Below are 19,739 nucleotides of genomic sequence, written 5' to 3'. Positions count from 1 at the left end.
TATTTAAGATCACCGGTATGTTTAAGGAAGCGGCATGGGGTCTGTCTCATCTCTGATAGACACCTGATCGATGATGTCTATGGTTATTGCTGTTTAATAGTTCATCAATTTGACTGAGCTTCAGCGTGGCAGCTTTAACTAACTCCTTGATTGGTGAGTGTGATGGTGAGTGTGGTGGACAAAGACATAATTTTTATCATTTACATTTTAAGTTGAATTGATTTCTTGACCCTGCACATCCCCTTAGGATTTGGAGTCAAGTCTCTATCTCCATAAGTTTCATAGTTATTGCTAAAAAAGTGATAATTGCCTAATGGTGGAAATCCCAGATCTGGATCACCAACAAAATCTTTCAAAACTAGAAGGGCACTCGGAGAGTGCAGACCTCCGCCAAGGTTTGTGCTATTATTGCTTGTTCATGAGTCGAATCCGGATCCGCTCCAAAATTGAATGGGTTTTTCCTTGGCCCATGCTACACCCTTCTACAAAGTTTCATGAAAATTGGGCCAGTAGTTTTTCCGTAATCCTGCTAACAGACAAACAGACAAACAAACAAACAAACGGCACCGAAAACATAACCTTCTTGGCGGAGGTAATAAGAACATAATTCTGGTGTGTCAGCTATTTAACTCTGAGGGGTTTCTTCTTACTCCTTCGTTCCTCTTTCCTCACAAATTCAATCCAACAACATTGGAGAGCGTACTGGTGCTACTACTAGTAGTTTTAATAGTAGTAGTAGTAAATTTGATCATTCTTTTAGCCAAATTTACATAAATGTAAATATTCCAATAGCAAACATCTCTCTCAAATAATCTGAGGAGTACTTTTCTATTAATAGCTCCCTGTGTATTAGGGAGATTTTCATCAAGTACCTTCACAGTGATATTGTGTACTTACAAAACCTTTCCATAGGTTAGTACACAGGTTAATACACAAGAATAAGGCCATTGTAAAGTGTTGTAGAAGTTGGGCTTTAGCGCAAATGACTTGTATTGAAGTTGATGTTTTATATTGTTCTGCAGCCAGAAGAGGGCAATATAGTAAGCGTCACTCCCAAAAAACACAGCTGCAATTTGTTGGTTGCCAGGCTTTCCTACTTCCAATCTCAACCAGGAAACAAACAGGAAACAAACAGGAAAATGGATCAAACCACTATGTTGCTCCTTTTTCTATTTTAATCCAGGCCTGTCTTTTTGCTTTTGCCTTGTTGGAGTTCTCATATAGAAACTGAAAGAACCCCAATCGTAGAAGTTTTGCTTGCAGTCCCAAACACAACAATTTCTAGCCATTGTATACTCAATTTGCATTAAATTAGGCCTTCACATTATTACCACCAATGTGATGCTGTGAGGCTGTACAGAACATGTACCTACTTCTTAAAATGTTATGTTGTGGTCTCTTGGACCTTCATCATAACCCCACACTAGATTGGTCTGACATGCTATGAGGATATGACTCACATCCTGCTGAAACTGTGCAAAGGTCTTCCGGACTCCGTCCTGTAGGAAGGCCATGGCCTCTCTGTCAGGCCAGCACTCCACAGTTTGCTGCAGGGCCTCTGCCACTGTAGTGTGGAGCAAAGAGGTGGAAGAAGTGCCGTGGACGTAGCTGGTGGTGAGAGCTGGGATGGTTGGTGGACTACCCACATGGATGCCACTGAATGGAACCAGGGAGATGGGAGAGATTTTAAGGGCAATGAGATTATAAGCAAACACTGGCAGCATAACTGTAGGCATTGGTCACATGGTAACATGGTAACATGTACTGTATTTGTGTATAAGTTAAAACAATTCTTATGGAGTCAAAATGAAAGACAGACCCAGAACATTGTGTAGAAAGAACAGACAGGGAGCCTGAATGAGAAAGAACTGGTAATCTATAATACATTTCAGAAGGATAGACCTACTACACAAACATCACACCAAAACTAGTGCCTATAGGAATATTATAGCAACATTATGGGGATATTGTAGAGTAAAAATGGCAGACATGCATACAGTATATACGTATATGCACATTTTTCACATTACTTTCCCCATGGGCTTATGCTTACAAAACCCTTGGTAATCATTCAAAGTTATCCTTTCCTAAATATCTCATGATACTTTGAAAAACTTTGAATGTTCATTAGGTTGTTTAACCAACAAGAAATTGTGGGTCTAGTATCATCTAACCATCTTTGTAAAATAGATTGCTGTGCACAATATCAAAGTATGCTTAGTATTGCTTAATTTTCTTATCACATTCCAAGTTTGATGCACTTAACAGCATGCTGTTCACACATTAGACTGATTCCAGAACACCCTGCATCATATTTCCTCCTAATGTGTGGAGTTGTTTGCAATCAGTAACCTTGAACTGATTTTTTTGCATTTTGTAATTTATATATAGCCTATAGGCCTATATGTATTTAGCATTCACTGCAATATGTTCCCATTGGTTGTGATCAATCACAACACCCAAATCTCTTTCCCAGGATTGCCTACTGTTAAGTGTTGAAGTAGCCTAACCTATCATTAAAAGACAATAGCTTCTGATCTTTATCTTTTTTTTTTTTTACTTTGATGTGACAGCTTTGTCATGTAATTTGTAAATCTGTCTGTTTTGGCGAAGGAATGAAATGCAGTTATTTCTTTGTTGCAATGCAGCCTGCAAGGGAGAGTGGTAAATTATTCCAGCGGTTTAACTGATCTTCGGTGGATTTAAGGATGGGGGTAAAGTTGAGGTGGAACAACTCTGGAAGATTGGAGGAAATATCAATGCCCAGATATCGAATGTTACCAATTGAGATGTTGAAGGGTAGTTTTGGGGTTGCAGCCTTCCACTGGTGTTGATTTAGTGGGAGGATGGTGGTTTTGGACCAATTAATGGAATAGTCAGAGATGGAGGAGAATATTTCTATGAGTTTAAACACTGCAAGTAATGATATTGATGGTTTTTGTATATATAGTAATAAATCGTCAGCATATAAACTGACTTCATGGGTTGAGTTGGTGGTGGTGATTCCAGTGATTTGAGTGTCTTGTCAAATGGCGGCTGCTGGGGGTTCTATAAATAGTGCAAATAATAATGGGGAGAGTGGACATCCTTGCCTAGTACCGCAGTTTAATGTAAAACGTTACGAGGTTATTCCATTGGTGATTACTGATGCTGTGGGTGAGTTGTAAAAATGTTTGATCCATTTAATAAATTACTCTCCAAAACCAAACCTATCTAGTGTTGCAAATAAAAAAGTCCAGTTTACATGGTCAAATGCTTTCTCTGCATCTAATGATATGATGGATGTGTTAGTCTTTTGATTTTTGGATATATTTATTAGGTTGAATAGATGGCGCGTATTATCTGAAGGGTGTCTACCTTTGATGAAACCAGTTTGGTCCGGGTGAATTAGAATATGAATGACTTTTTCCGATCTCATAGATAGTGCTTTACTAATAATTTTGATGTCTGTGTTGCTTCTGATCTTTATCAAGCAGACTTGTTGAAATTCTTCAGGTCCTGGCCGCTCCCTGTATTGTGTTATAAGAGCTGTAAGAAACTGAAGAATCTATGTGGGAGTTAGACAGGCCAAATACGTATATATACTCACTGAGCACTTTATTAGGAACACCTGTACATCTGCTTATTCATGCAATTATCCAATCAGCCAATCATGTGGCAGCAGTGCAATGCATAAGATCATGCAGATACAGGTCAGCAGCTTCAGTTAATGTTCACATCAAGCCTCAGAATGGGGAAAAAATGTGACCTCATTGACTTTGACCGTGGCGTGGTTGTTGGTGCCAACGGGCTGGTTTGCGTATTTCTGAAACTGCTGATCTCCTGGGATTTCCATGCACAACAGTCTCTAGAGTTTACACAGAATGGTGCGAAAAACAAAAAACATCCAGTGAGCGGCAGTTCTACGGATGGAAACGCCTTGTTGATGAGAGAGGTCAGAGGAGAATGACCAGACTGGTTGGAGCTGACAGAAAGGCTTCAGTAACTCAGATAACCTCTTTACAACTGTGGTGAGCAGAACGCTGGCCAGTAGGCTGTTTGCGAAGTGGGCAAGACTGTTTATCTTCCCAGCTTTAAACAAGTTACTTCTAGTTGAATACTGATTTATGGCAGCCGACCAGGTATGAGAAATACCCACAAATGATTAGGCTATGATTGAATATGAGAGACAATTAAGTGACTATACAGCTGACTAGTTGGTCATTAGCTGATTGTACAGTTGACTATATACTGTAATATGGGTTCTCAATTTTTCAATGGTTTACAAAGGTTGGGTTGGAAAGTAAATAGGCCTACTATTACCCTGATTATCATTGTTGTCATTATTAGGGCTCCAAGCACGTAGTGCAGACTATCTGTATTGTAGGTAGAGAGATAACAGTGAAACTATCATCAGAACAGTCATTCTTCTACATTCTCTAATTGTGTTAACTACTTGTAAATGAAATCATTGTGAAGTTTAACAATTCATCAATTTGCTGGGGACCCCCTGGAAGCCCCTCAAGGACCCCCTGGTGGTCCCCGGACCCCACGTTGAGAACCAGTGATATAAATGACTAAGCCCTTCGACTGCAGGACAGTAAATGTAAAGTTACTGACAGCATCATCATGTATTAGGCTCTGGCTTAGGGGCCCCCCTGAGCTCTTGGGCCCCTGGGTCTGTGCCCAGTTGGCCGGTTCATTAATCCATCCATGGTGTGCACGTACAGTATATGTGTGTATATATCTATTAGTAGTAGTCCTATTATTAGTATTATTATCATTATTATTTGATTAGATCATTAGTTATGTATTTATTTATTCATTTTTAATTTTTATTTTTTTATTTTTTTTTATTATTATTTTTCTTCAAGACTATATGCCTAGGTATTACGTAGGTATGCATAGGGAGATATACGAAGCCAGCCAGGGGAGGGGAAGGGAGTAAGCTAGGGTAGGGAGGGGAGGGGATGGTGGGATAAAATGTTAGGTTTCTTTTTTTTTCTCTCTTGAATTACACTGTCCGCAACAATGTGTTAAGGAGATGTATGGACACATGGATGTGATACATGCGGGTGTGTGTATATGATTTATTATCGTTACACTGTAAAGAAACAAAATAAAAATGTAATCACAAAAAAACTGGTGAGCAGAAAAGCATATGCAACACGTCGAACCTTGAGGCGGATGTCACTTTGGTAGCCGGTTGACAGTGAGCTGGAAGCTGATACCTACCCAGTATTAGTATGGTGTTCCTAATAAAGTGCTCGGTGAGTGTATATCCTGAAGCCGTTTAAAGGACTTCATAGTGGTCTGTGTTAGGGGGAGAGAGTCTATGTTGCTCTGTGGGAGGGTAAGATTAGGAATGTCGAGGGGCCCTAGGCGAGGTGAAGGAGGCTATACAACATCTGCAGACCTACAAGTCAACAGTCCCCGATCATCGACTATCTGCTATTTCACATTTTACTGAAATATCCCAAGTTGAAGAGCGACTCTAAAGACTAGGGAGAAGCCTGTAGCCTGTTTGTATGTAAGCAAGGTAAACTGCAAAATATAACATAAAGTTTCGGTCTACAAAGACAGAAAGACGGAACAACACGCAGTTTAAGGGTAATGTGATCTCGTCTTTTGTCGAGCTGAAAAGTAGGGCACGCAAACATGCATTGGTCTGGCAGATTGTTTCAATTTTCCGCACCCGGCACCCGTCCTGTTACTGTTGGTTTGGGTGAGACAGTTGTCCAGCCTTAATCTTTATTATTCCATAGACTATAAAATGCCTATAGGCCTGCTGGAAAGTTTTCTTCAAAGCAGTGCACATAGGCCAGGTTAGAGCATGAGCTGACGTTACAAATAGCCTAGGCCAATTCCTTTTTTAGAAAGGACGGCTGGCTGACCGGGCATCATGGGAATAATCAATCAGCTATCGGAACGCGTCGGCCAAAAAGATTGCTTTGTCCTGACCTCCTAACGAAAATCACTGCCATGTCACTAAAATGCCAATTCCAGTATTGACTCATAGTGAGTTTAGTGACCTCATAGGCTACTTATGGTATTTTTTTATGTCCTTACCCAGATAGCAAACTAACACTGTATCAAAGAATTAATGTTGACTCATCAACGCAACTGACTCAGTTTTGCGTCCTGAAATATATCTAACGCGGAAAAAGGATTGACACCGACACAAAATTAATGTTAGGCCTATATAAAAACTCAAATTCAATCATTGATTTAAATTGAAACTCAAATTAGCAAATCAAATCAATCAATCAAATTAACACTGGAACAATTTAAAATGAAGCATGTTTTATGGCCTAGCATGAGTCCACGGTATTTCCCAGCATGTCAATCCTTTCAATCTGAGACTAAGTGGGGCTGCCATGGTTTTCAACTAATAGGTCATCCACACATGATGAAAAGAAACCTCTTTAAATAAATTAAATAAGAATAAGACATACATTAAGATAGACATTGAGAAACAATGCTATTTTACTATTTCACCATTTTGTTTCAATTTTAATTTGACAATAAATCGATGGATGAATTTGTCATTCCATTTTTAGTGTGGGATGAACATTATTGCGCAAAACTGGTGTTAAATCTGTGCTGGTCATATTTCAACGCTTCAATTCAATTTGCTGTCTGGGAAGGTATCACTGTCTGGGAAGGTATCACTGTGATAATCCCATTGGACATTAGGCTATGTAGCTATAGTTTAATATTTGTATAGACTCCTAAAATTAAGATTAATAGTTTTTTTTTTTTTTTTTTTAGAGCCGCGGCAGGTTGGAAACCAGGACGATAACGCACTCCCCCTGTCCCCTCTCCCCTCCCTCCCTCCACTACCCACCGAGCCAATCTCAACAGCACGGCGCATAGCTGATTGCCAGCTGGGAGCAAAGCTCTCCTGCTCTTCCTGCTCAGTTGGCTAGACGCCAGACCCTCCAACTTTACATTGAAAGCCTATAGCAGAGCAGTGGCGCTGCAACACTGCCGCGATTCTGTGATGTTCCTCCTTGTGTTCAACATGGGGGTTACTTTGGCTGAATTCAAGCGAAATGTCAACTAGACTGATAAAATCACACATAGGTTTAAGGAGCTTTAAGGAGCAGGCGTTCTGCTTTCTGCAAAAAACAAACGAATCCCGACAAACCTACAAAGGGAACTGGTGATTCATGTAGGATTACTATGTAGAACTACTTTTAACTATAATCAGCTTTCTCCGCTGAGCAGCCTGCCCCCCACAGCTTCATACTTAAATGAATTATTACTTTCTTTTAGACAATAACAGTCAACTCACCGACGTACTTGGACAAGTACACCTGGATGATGTTTCCATGGTCTGTGCAAAACCTTCAAAGCCCGAGAAAAAACCTCCTTTGCCCGAAGAGGCTGAGAGCAAAATGCAATTCTGGGAATCATTGCTTTGGGCGGACGCGGGTCTCCTCTGCAGAAAGTTGAGTTCAGCGCTCGGGAATGTCTGGAGGTCGACTAATGCGCTCCACCGTAAACACAAGACTGACAGCGAGTAGTGGGGCAAGCAGCTTTCTTGAGAGGAGGATGCAGATCATACGGCAGCTTCTTGCTCGGACCTTGAACCCTCTGCTAAGTGTTGACACAACTTGATAAACAGCCACGTCCTGTGGGTGGCGCTGTGCTCAGCTGCCACACACTTTTTTAAGGGGGCCTCGTATCAAGTACATGCAATAAGAGACCCAAATGGACTATCTCCAATTAATGAGATCACAACCTCCATTCATCTGGTCCTGTAACTCAAAATGTGTTCACTGTTTTGGAGAAGTCATCCCTTCGTTTATGTTTTCCAACAAAACTTAGACAGTACAAAAAACAATCAACCATTAGATGACTTTCCCTTGTAGTAATTAAAATTATCCCCATTTTACCCCCAACAGTTAAATTTTGACACAAAATGAATAGTCGGTAAATCCCAATGTAGTGTGCCAATTTCACCTCCCGCGCTGGATATATTTATTTGTGATTCTGCACAAAAATATTTTCAGTCTGAATGACAATGACAATGGATGACAGTTTTTCTGCTGAATCATGAACCCATTGTGCTTTACAAGAAGACAGCCAGGTTAACTTAACTGAAACAGCATTGCTTTAAACACTTTAAGGTTTTAAGTATTAAACAAGCAAATAGTAAACATGTTGTCCCCCACCAGTGATGTTCCACCCTTGGGTCAGTCAGTGATTGCTGAGTGTACTTGAAATATGAGTGAAATTGTATAAGCATTTTCGTATGGGACAATGAAAGGACAGATTGACCATATATTTCTGTTGCCTACTCTCCTCAGAATTAGGCTTTCAAGTTATATCTTGAAATGTAGTAACTGTAATTGTCCTGTTTTTACTCAGTACAGTACAGTACAGTACTATCAGACGTCCCCTTTGGCTCACTGTTAGGAGCTATCTGAGTGACAGAGAGCAAAGGGTGCAGTGGGGTTCCTGTGTGTCTGATCCCTGTGCAATACCAGCTGGTGTCCCCCAGGGGGGGCTATTATCCCCATTGCTCTTTGTCATTTGCATTAACAGCCTGGATTTACATCTGCCTCCTTCTGTTATCCCTGTGAAATATGCCGATGACCTTACAATCACAGAGCTCCTGATGGGGTCTCTACCTGGCCTGTCTCAGAAGGCCTTGGATTCTGTGGTTGAATGGGGACAAGAGTTTTCACTGGAAATGAATGGAGCCAAGACCATGGATATGGTAATCAGTGCCAGGAGAGAGGATAATATCCCCTCTCCTCCGCCTCCAACAATTTCTGGACAAAACATCAATAGAGTCTCTACCTTTAAACTGCTCGGAGTTCAGATATCATCTGATTTGTCATGGGATGCCCATGTTAAGTATATGCTCTCAAAGACACGGCCAAGGATCTATTACCTCAGTGTTGCCAAAAGAGCTGGTCTTCCATGTGACGTTCTAAAACAAATATACCTGACTTTCATCCGTCCAATCCTTGAGTATGCCAGCCCAGTTTGGGGCGGGCTGACAAAAGGCCTCTCCGAGGAGCTGGAGTGGGTACAAAAGCGATGCTGCAGGATTATTGGCATTCCGTCTTCTTCTCTTCCATCCTCGAGTGAAAGGCGTGATGAGGCCACCCTGCGTACCCTCACCAACATAATCAAGGATAGCTCATCTCCCCTGCATGGTTTTCTGGTTGCAGCCTCAACACCCACTTACTCGCTTCGTCGGCGCAGGGAATATGTAGTGCCCATGAGCAGAACCAAAAGACATGAACTCTCCTTTATTCCTCGTGCTCTTAAAATGTTTTTTAAATGACATATTTAAATGACCTGTTTATTTTAGGGTTTAAGTTCTTAATTTCATGCTGCCTAGGATGTTGATCGCTGTAATGTCTGACGCATTTCAGGATTCACTGTTTAAAAACTGTGTTTTTATGCTGTTGTACCCTGCCATGTCAAACCTTAATAAATGAATGAATGAATGAAAATATAAGAACTACAATACGCTATAAATACACTCCGTACATTACACAATGTACACTACAATACAATTTATAATACAATATACAATATAACATGCAACACCAGGAGCGTGAGTGTTATGAATAATATGAATGCTAAATGATAAGTGATATATGGCACAGTGGTAGTGCAGTGATGAGTGCAATAACAGTACAACAGTCCCAACAACTGTACAATAACTACAGTGTCTTGTGGTTAGAGGTTTGCCCAAAAATTCTCCATTGACTCTCACTTCAACACATCAACCCAGTCTGATGTCTCCAAGTGTGTAGACTATTATGTTACCTATGATAACTTTAACTGTATTGCTTTACCACTGAGTCCCCATTCATTGTCAATGCCGCCCCCTAGCGGCACAAAATCAACATTACAGTGTGACTAACGAACGAACGAACGAACGAACGAACGAACGAACGAACGAACGAACGAACGAACGAACGAACGAACGGACGGAGACCGATCCATAGTCCCCCCTTTGGTGGGGGACAATAATAATGGAACCTGCACATTCAGTGTAGTGTATCTCACACTCTCTCAAATCTTTACAAACATTCTTTATTACAAATACATTTTTATGTACAGTGATAAACAGTAAGAACAAATTTAGGCTAAGTGAACAGTTCCTCTTTCAACCGATGGTAGCGTCCTGTCATGGCCATGAGCTCTTGGTGCGTTCCCTCCTCCTTCACCTCTCCATTCTCCATGAAGATGATGTGATCCGCCTTCTCCACAGTCTTCAGCTGATGGGCCACCACTAGCACCGTCTCGCCACACGCCAGAACCTCCCGCACCACCTGAGACACACAACAAACAACACCTAAACACCAAGCTACTGTGCAAAAATACACCCTGGGACATCAATACCACTGAGTGTGTGTCAGTGGAAATGATTGCTGTGTTGTTCTCTAGTATTCTATGAAGATGTTTTACTCACGGCGTGCTGTATGTCAACGTCCAGGTTGCTGGTGGCCTCGTCCAGGATGATGATCTGTGGCTCTCGAACCAAAGCTCTGACGATGGCGATGCACTGTTTCAGTCCAACCGCAAGCTTGCCACCACGTTCCCCTGCATCTAGGAGCAAAGACGTTGGAAGTTTGGGCGATGCATACTGCAAATAAGTGACTGCCAATGCGTTTGTGCGACTCTGGCTCCTACCCATACAGCCATCAGCATTATTTAATTGTATCAGTCAATCAATACCAAAACATCCCGTCATTTCTTCTCCCATGATGTGATTTACTTTAACTGTTTTTACATCTGTTACTGAGTATTTACATTTTCTGCCTCATATTTGCATTACATTGCGGTACAATTTTGATCTACTCAAAATACATCTGCATAAATGTAATTTGTGAATATTGTTACGTCTATTGTACATATGGCATTTTGTATTGGATTGTGTATTTTGTTAAAAGCTTGTGTCTCCTACAATGTCTGTTTATGGCTGTTTCCTTTACTGTATTTATGTTATGCACACAAATTGACCAAGGCAAATTCCCAGGACATGTAAATGTTCCCTAGGCCTCATTTATGAAGAAGTTCAAGTTCAAGTTTATTGTCATGCGCATAAGAAAAAAACAAACTAACAGCAGTTTTCAATGCAATGACAAGCTTGTGCCCTGGCTCTCTCCCCACTAGTGCAAATACATAGGAAGAATAAAGTGCTGGGTGTATTACTCCTGCATTAAACAATTAAAATCAACAAAACAATAACTGCATAAGGACGCTAAAGGGAATTAAAAGGACAATATAAACTACAATAAGAAAATAGTTGCATTAAAGACAGTTTACGTTATCCTAGATTCCATCATGACAATTTCAAATAATATCATTAAAAACAAATTACAATTATATTTATAGCATGTAAAATAGAAGAATGTAAAGTAGTTTTAGCTTCTTATGTACAACTTTAAACTGGAGAAAATCAGTTCACCTGACTGATTTAAGATAAATCTTTTGCTTGGATTTGGTCTGTAAGAGCCTTTGAACAAGGCTCCTGCTGATTAAGCTGACCTGATTCTTTGTCCACTTTAATTCCTGCAATAAAATAGCTTCAATTCACCACAGTAGATGCCCATGGGCCGCCTATGTTTATTTATTTTATTTATTTAACAGGGACAATGTGCATTAATCAGCATTTCAGTTTCCACATCAATGTAAATGTGCCGGAGTTAGCTAAGGAGTTAATTTTCATCCGTAGTCCCTGGACTGTTAACCTAGTATGTGTATTATGGAAACATGAGAAACTAATCCTGTGCAGCACAAGGTGATGGACAACTCTGTACCTGTGTCGTATCCGCTCTCCAGTTTAGAGATGAAGCCGTCTGCGGCAGTCTTCCTTGCAGTCTCTTCCACCTTCTCTAATGTGCAGTCCTTCAGGCCGTACTCTATGTTGTATCTCACTGAGCCAGAGAACAGCACGGGGTTCTGGGACACTAGGGCCATCTAAAATGAGGTGGAGATGCACACAGAATGAATCTAAATGAAAAACATAGACTCCCATGCAACAAATTTTACTGTCTAAAACCAAAGTCTCGACAGGCAATACCAGAGCCATCTGCCAACAAATGGAGATGAGGATGTTACTAATTGCCTAGCATATACGTATAATACTGCTTTACTGTATTTTTTGTGTTTTTTAATGATATTCTGCTGAATCCTGAAAGAGAAACTTGTGTTTTCACTTGTCCCCCTCCACAGAGAGGCCAGACTGCAGGGCGAGCCTCCGGGTAACATGCCTAAAGCTGGTAGAGATTTAGTGTCACTTCTGCAGATTAAACACTTGAAATCTTTTTTTAGCCCTGCCCTTCTATTCCCTGTGTTGCACATGCCATGAAGAAGACCATACTGACTGAAACACACTGCTAAAAAATCCCAGCATGTTTAAAACTCAAGAAAACTCAAGAAAAACTCAACCTATTTGGCTCTAGGAGACCAAACACAAAAGCCTAATACATCTTATTAGTTACTTAAAACAACACATCCTGCTCCTATCACATAATTGTTAGCTGTTATTTTTTTCATACAGCATGAGGATACATTTAACAGTGAGGTCCTGCATACTGTGTTCATCATAGTGATGGGATCAATAGATAAATATCAAAAGATCATAATAAACCCAATCAGTAAGGGGGGAGGGGCTTAAATAACATCATCAATTGATTGGAAAGTCTTCAATGAGTCTAACAACCCGTCACTCATGTCAAAGCAAGTTCAGAATCAATAGATATAGATGATGAAAACCAGCCCAAATTTATACATATTTTTGGAAGGGAGCGACAGAGCGACCTCACAACTAAAAAATGTTTTTATATGATGAGGTGTTGTTGATCAACTTTGTCCCATAGGGCCAACTGTACCTTTTGATGCAGGTACTTGTGTTTGTAACTGTGCAGTGGCTGTCCATCCAGCAGGATCTGTCCCTCTAGAGGTTCATAAAGCCTCTTCAGGAGGCTGACGCAAGAAGTCTTTCCACTGCCAGAGGGACCCACCAGAGCTGTCACCTTCCCCGGGCGCAGCTCCATGGAAACCAACTGGCAAAGAAAACAGGTTCATGATGCGATTACAGCCCCACAGGTAAGCTAATCCCCTGCTTGTTACATTTGTCTGATCATATGATGTTTGGCCTTTCATATCAAAAAGTTTGGGCAACTTGGGTTAATATTTAACACCACTAAAGAGCCATCAGAGCACAGTGACACAGGGTGTGACAAATGTGTGTAAACAGACAATAACCTTCAGCGCTGGTTTATCGGGAGCCGAGGGGTAAGCGAAGGTGACGTTACGGAAAGTGATTCTTCCCTCCAGCTTGTCAGGAGCTAACTCTCCTGCCTCCTCACACTTTGGTTTTCTGTCCAGATAGTTGAACACCTTGGATATGACACCAACTGTGCTCACCATGTCTCCAACGCCAAACAAAATCTCCTGTAAAAAACAAAAGAAAACAAACAAAAATCAATAATCTCTATAAATATTCCTTATCTTGAATAGGCATTTATCTAATGTTGTGCATATTTGAGAGTATCCAGATTCTATAGTGTAAAAGATCAGTTCACTGAGCTCACCTTCATATTGGCTGACATTGGCTTCTGGTACAAGATAAAGGTCAAGAGGCTTCCGATGCTGAGCTGACCGGCGGAGAGCAGACTGCGGGCCTGCAGAAGCATGAGCACCTTTATCCCCACAGTCACCAGCTACATGGGAAGGATCCAGACACAGAGAAATGACTTTTATTTTGGTTAATTTCTGCTGAACAACAGAAATGACTTTTATCTTGGTTGATTTCTGCTGAGCAACAGAAATCACACATGCTCTTACCAAACCTGAGCCACATAGTAACTATAAATGTTTCTAAGAGTTTGACTTAACATCCTTGGTGTATCAGATAGGCTTGGTTTGGCACACAGGACAATACAATCAGTGCAACAAAGTTTAAATTACTTTAGTGTCAATTTAGTATAATTTTATCTGATCTCACAGACAACTTATATTATTATAATAATATATAATGTTGTTAATGGTGTTATTCTTGACACTGAGTTGGATTTTAAATCACATATCAACAATGTTACATTGTTTTCATTTAAGAAATATTGCAAGAGTTAGACCCTACCTCCCACTAGAAGATGCATTTGTCTTCTCTTGGCTAGATTATTGCAATGCACTCTTTACTGGATTACCTAAAAAAAACTATTGATAGGCTGCAACTTGACTTGTACAAAATGCAGCAGCCAGAATTTTAACAAAAACCAGAAAAAGAGAACATACTACACCAGTTCTAGCCTCATTGCACTGGCTCTCTGTAACGTTGAGGATTGATTTTAAAATTCTTTTACTTGTTTACAAGGCCCTAAATGGTTTAGCACCTTCATATCTCTGTGACTGCTTATCTGAGTATGTTCCAAACCGTTCCCTTAGTTCGTCTAGTGCTGGCTTGCTAAATGTCCCAAAAATGAATTACAAACAGTCTGGTGATGGAGCTTTCTGTTCTTATATGCACCAAAGGTTTGGAACTAACTCCCATTGCAAATAAGACAAGCAACTTCTGTTGATAGTTTTAAGAAACAGCTCAAAACCCATTTTTATGATCTTGCTTTTAATTAATTCCATCTTTCTATTTTAACACCATTGTTATTAATTCATACCTCTCTTATTTCTTATACTTGTTTTATGCTTTTTATATCTAGGATTGTTCTTTATTATTTTCACTTTATTTTATACTTGTACTTGTTTTATGCTTTTTATTCTAGGATTGTTCTTTATTATTTTTAATTTATTTTATTATTATACCTGTTTCATGCGTTCTATATCTTAAGATTGTTTTTATCTTTATATATTGATTTTTATTGTTTCTCTTGTAAAGCACTTTGAGCTGCATTTTATGATATGAAAGGTGCTACATAAAGTTTATTATTATTATTATTATTATTGTCATTGTTGTTCAAAGAAAACATTAAAATATATAGAAAGAGTGTATTTAAAATGATAAAGAAATGTCTATTGAACCTGTTTGCATTAAATGTATGTAGTTTTTGGCTTTAATCTATGGTTTGTGTCCTTCTCACACACATTTACACCAATAGGGCCCCATTGTATTTGTCTGTTTTAAGTGCTGGCTGCACTAGTTACCTGTTAGGGGCTGGTGACATCAGAGGGTGAAGTGAATAGTCAAATAACCTACTTTTATGATAAGATAACAGTCTTTGGTACATATAAATGAAATTTTTTGGTGATTGGTCTCCTTATTTTAATAATGGCAGACATATATATACATACCTTTTGGATTTTTAATTTCCTACTCAATTTCCGCCTATAATTCATTTGTGTTTAAGTGTATACATTTCAAAGATGGACTAAGGTATTGATGAAATCTTTGCTTTATTGTATGCAATAACTGTCTGTGAACATCCAGTCCAAATTTGGTGACATTCTGATCATTATTTCCAGAGATACATGTGATAAAGCAGATTCTGTCCCTTTTGGAGAAGCCTAAATTTTCACTATTTTCGGTTTTGGGGAGGATCCAAACATCAACCAAATAAACTAATTTTGCAGTAAAATATTTTTATACAACCATCCATTTCAAAAACTAGACATATTAAAGTTATGAAAAAACATGGTTGTGCTTTGTTCTACCTCGGGTAGGGGTATCTCAACTTTTAGGGGCCTTAGTTCCTCTACTATTATCTGATACTATCTGAAAAGTCCCAATGCTGTAAAATCCCATGCATCTTGTGCTCCAAGTACGATAAAACAAATACTCTTTGACTCAGTTCCAGTTCTTACATTGACTTACTATAGATAAAGTTGCTTTGAAATGAAAAGCGAAAATTGTAAAAAATGATCAATAAGTGATCATTTTTGAATAAGTTCACAAATTATTCACTGATTCACACCATCATCTTACCCTCCGCACTAAGAGGAAGACGGCACTGTAGATTCCTGCACGTGTCTTGACATTACACAGCTGCTCCAGTGCGTCATTATACCTCTTCGCTTCATGTTTCTCTGCGTTAAAGCTGCGGACTGTTTGGATTCCCTCGATAGTTTGGAAAGCCAGATCTTTGGTCTGGGCATGGCAGTCCTGCACCTGGTTTTTCAGCTCCTGTTTGACAAAGAAGACATTGAATCAGAACCAATCAATCAGTAACAAGAAACTGCATCTAAGATGTAGACACCATGTCCTCATGACCTCAAAGTCCAGTAGAGCAGAAATAAAATTCTGTACTACATTTCCACTATTCTACTAGTCCGCTGTTATTGAATATCGCAGCGGTTTTCATGCTTTGCAGAAACAAAACCCTCAAAGCATTGAGGTACTATTTGGGAGGTCTATTCAATTATTTTCAACTGCAGGCAATGCACACTTCATCTTAATATGTTTTTCAGACAGTTCAGTAGAGGTAGATAGGAAAATGAGGAGAAAATTAAACACACAGCATAAGCTGGATTTGCATTCATGCAGTCACAGCCTACGGATGGTTTCCCAAGCAAGAACAGCAATTTGTATGTTTGTTTGTTTTTTTTACGTGGATTTATCCAAGGAAGGTTTGCTGACCATGTACTGTTTTCCAGAAATGCCCTGTTTCACATTCACATATAGTTACACACATTCCCCCCTGGGAGCAACCCAATACAACCACGGTTTTGTCCTGTTTGCCTGCTCAGCAGCTTCCAGGGACGATCTCATCATACCTACCTGGTTATACTTGATGTATTTGTTCTGCATTAGGGCCAGGAGCGGCATCTCTATGCAGGTGAGCACAGTGAGCTCCCAGGACAGGCCCAGCATCAGCACCAGCATTAGGCTGGTTTTGACTGTGCTGCGAACCAACACGTTGGCGTTCAGCGCTACTGTGCGGCCCATCCTGTCCACATCAGAGTGCAGGCGGGAGGAAAGGCTTCCTGCGGAGTGAACAGGAGGGCAGGCCAACGTAAAGACTGTGCCATGTGTTGTTTTTGTTAAACCCACCAACAGACAGATTATGGAAGAAAAGTAGAGATAGGTTCTGAAAACAATTCAGTAACTTTTCTGGGATTGAGTATTCCTGTTTGTTGCAAAGGAGCCAAACCGTCTTGTTCAAAATGTGTAAACTAAGCCCAGACTAGTCAAAAGGTCTTTGATTAACTGACACAGATCTGATTTGTTATCACACATAACACTGATGTGCTCAGGAGCATGAAAACAGTAATCCCAGTGTTAATAAATGAGTGTTGTGTGCCTGCAGCCCTGGAAAAATATTACCACAAATGATGTTTATGGTTTGAAAAAAAATGTTTGTGTGCTTCTCACCAGGCTTGTTCTCCTCAAAGAAGTGTATATCCTGCTGCAGGAGACTTTGGAACAGCAGGTGCTTCATTCTCCTGTTCAGCCTGGACAGCGTCCACATGAACATGCTTCCTCTCAGGCCAGAGAACACCGAGCTGTTAAGGTTGAGGCATTCAAAATGACATTTTTAATTTTACAGTCACTGCAACAAATTCCAGATTTAATCAAATAGATAGATGATTTGTAATGATGTAGTTGCTACTAGGAATACACAAAGGGAAGAAAAATACTTTCATAAAAGAGGAAGACAACAGTATTGCTTAATTACCTCCCAAGTGAGACAAGTGCCAGCTGTCCGATTGCATGAAAGAAACTGGTTTGAAGGGTTTGAGCACTTAGCATATCAATTACCTTCCCCTGATAAAATGGGATGAATGTATCACCTGTCAACAGAAAAAGGTTAAGTGATATTGATTGATATTGAACAGAAATGATACAATCAATTATGTACTGTGATGTGAAGTTGATTTCCGAAGCAATCAGGAAAACTGATCATGGGTATATACATCACACATGACAATCACATATACTTTACTTTTTGGGGTTTTTCTATTCTTTTGGAAATATAGTGACTTAATTATACAATAGTTATAGTTTATAGCAGTGATTCTCAACCTTTTTCATATCAAGAACCCCTAATTTAGTCCACATTAGAGCCACTGACCCCCGTTTGATGAGATTTTGTCTCTTGGACCCAAATCTGAGAATATTTCTATTGTTAGATATGACTTTGTCCAGAATTCCATGACTATCTGTATTGTAGGTAGAGAGATAACAGTGAAACTATGATCAAAACAGTCATTCTTCTACATTGTCTAATTGTGTTAACTTTTAGTAAATGAAATAATGGTGAAGTTCAACAATTTATCAATTTGCTGGGGACCCCCTGGAACCCCCTCAAGGACCCCTGGTGGTCCCTGAACCCCACGTTGAAAATCACTGGTTTATAGCACTAAGGAGTCTGGAGTTGTACCATATAAAACTTAAGAGTCTCTATGGTTCACACTCACAGATGACGCCTAGGATGAGGAAACCAAACGCTGCAACCAGGTAGAAGCTGTCTGGTCTGAAGTACTTCAGCACCCTCATCAGCAGCGCCCGGGCATTAGGTTTGTTGTTGTCCTTTCTTACCCCTCCATCACTGGAGAAGACCATTTCCCACAGCACACAGGCAAGTGAGGAGGCTATCAGGGCCAAGACCATCATGCCGGGTTCAGGGAGCGGTCCGCCATGCGTCTCCGAGGGACGCCCCAGGAGCATCCATCCACTTTCAAACACAGGGGGCAGGAGGCAGAGGAGAGCTACCAGCCTGTGGAGCACACACTGGGGCTTTCCTTCAGTCAGTAACCGAGTGACAGACTGGAGAAGAGCCCACTTTACTGCCCCGAAGGCCCACAGACCTGCCAGTCCTCCACAGCTGGAGCACTCCAGCAGCACCAGTCCGGCCCACAGTGCCAGCCACAGCACCATGTCAGACAGAAGGACGGCTAAACCACAGGCTGCCACTCCCCACATTTTCCTCAGGTGCAGACTGCAAAAGGTGTGAAACTGATCCTAGAATAAAGATATGATTGTTATTGACGAGTGACGACATGAGAAACCTTAGTAGAAGGATACTATACAGATGCTAAATCAAAAGTACCACGGACATAACGTTCCTGTAGTAGTATTTGGCCTAGGCTATAGAAACATTATAAACAAACACAGCGTAGCCTAGATGAAAAATGCAAAAACACATTATTTTAAGCAACCTCTTTTAAAGGTCTAAACGGCTGCACACACAGTAGGCTAATGTTACTGTTTTGTAAGTATTTAGTTGGTTACTGTAACTTCAGTAATGTTCTTCAACGTGGTTTCGTTTTAAGCCACAGCTGCGCTACATTGCACAATGTGATATAACCTATTAGTATATTTCCAAGAAACTGATGTTATCAAGCTTTATATAGGTTTACTTACCGTCGTTTTCTTTTAAGCACAAGGCTTTGCCAGGCATAGGTTAGCCTACTTTTAGTTTCACTTTCAGAATGACGTATGCGCCGACAAAAAACCGGGAACAAGGAGATAACATCAGACAAGTCCCATCAGAAAATGTTCTTATTTCAGAATCGACAGTTTCTTCCTAACATGATTTTTCGACTAATCTTCTCGCCTCGCCTTTTAGCCCTACAGCAGATCATAATTTCCCATGCAGCAAACTGTCTGGCTGTGCTTTGCCACTACGCAGCAGCCAGCAGCCGTAGACCGCCATCTACGGTCTGGCCGCTAGATGGCGGCAGTGTGTCATACTTTTGAAGGGTGGTGCTCACTACAGCACAGGATTTCACCCACAAAAATCAAGCGTGGAGCCTTTGAAAGAGCGAAGTTTGTATTTTTTTGTTTTTTGTTTTTAATTAATTTTGTATATGTGTTGTCTGCACCGGGG

The 19,739-nt window shown here is 40.3% G+C and overlaps 2 protein-coding genes across 3 annotated transcripts in view; both read right to left on the bottom strand.

The window, feature by feature from the left end:
- acsf2 (acyl-CoA synthetase family member 2) overlaps window positions 1-7,584 on the bottom strand; it is a 30,498-nt gene extending 22,914 nt beyond the window's left edge. Inside the window, exons 1-2 of one of the 2 annotated variants that reach the window (XM_071511991.1) lie at window positions 7,277-7,584; window positions 1,461-1,656 (exon numbers count right to left, since the gene is read on the bottom strand). In XM_071511991.1, coding sequence (XP_071368092.1) covers window positions 1,461-1,656; window positions 7,277-7,398 — 318 coding nt within the window. In that variant the 5' untranslated portion in view covers window positions 7,399-7,584. The remainder of the gene's footprint in view (window positions 1-1,460; window positions 1,657-7,276) is intronic. The other variant, XM_071511992.1, reaches the window with a different exon arrangement.
- A 2,368-nt stretch (window positions 7,585-9,952) lies between these two features.
- Window positions 9,953-19,476, bottom strand: tap2t (transporter associated with antigen processing, subunit type t, teleost specific). The gene is made up of 12 exons (XM_071512001.1): window positions 19,274-19,476; window positions 18,328-18,871; window positions 17,586-17,700; window positions 17,282-17,412; window positions 16,688-16,893; window positions 15,896-16,093; window positions 13,554-13,682; window positions 13,225-13,413; window positions 12,849-13,022; window positions 11,775-11,934; window positions 10,424-10,560; window positions 9,953-10,283 (listed from the first exon to the last, which is right to left on the bottom strand). Exons 2-12 carry the CDS (start codon window positions 18,830-18,832, stop codon window positions 10,098-10,100), a joined length of 2,130 nt encoding a protein of 709 aa, XP_071368102.1. The 5' UTR covers window positions 18,833-18,871; window positions 19,274-19,476; the 3' UTR covers window positions 9,953-10,097.
- Between the last annotated feature and the right edge of the window lie 263 nt (window positions 19,477-19,739).

Source organism: Centroberyx affinis, unplaced genomic scaffold (assembly GCF_046629955.1).
Source record: "Centroberyx affinis isolate AG114_WGS23_722 - 3 ecotype Tasmania unplaced genomic scaffold, CSIRO-AGI_Caff_v1 ptg006025l_1, whole genome shotgun sequence".
Classification (NCBI taxonomy): Eukaryota; Metazoa; Chordata; class Actinopteri; order Beryciformes; family Berycidae; genus Centroberyx; species Centroberyx affinis.
This window is presented reverse-complemented; position numbering and strand designations above follow the sequence as displayed.

Excerpts from the sequence above, each read along its gene's own strand:
- tap2t (XM_071512001.1), bottom strand. The coding sequence starts at position 18,832 with ATGTGGGGAGTGGCAGCCTGTGGTTTAGCCGTCCTTCTGTCTGACATG. Across the intron at positions 13,414-13,553 it reads CAATGTCAGCCAATATGAAG|GAGATTTTGTTTGGCGTTGG; the intron begins GTGAGCTCAGTG and ends TGTTTTTTACAG. Across the intron at positions 11,935-12,848 it reads ACAAGTACCTGCATCAAAAG|ATGGCCCTAGTGTCCCAGAA; the intron begins GTACAGTTGGCC and ends ACCTCATTTTAG.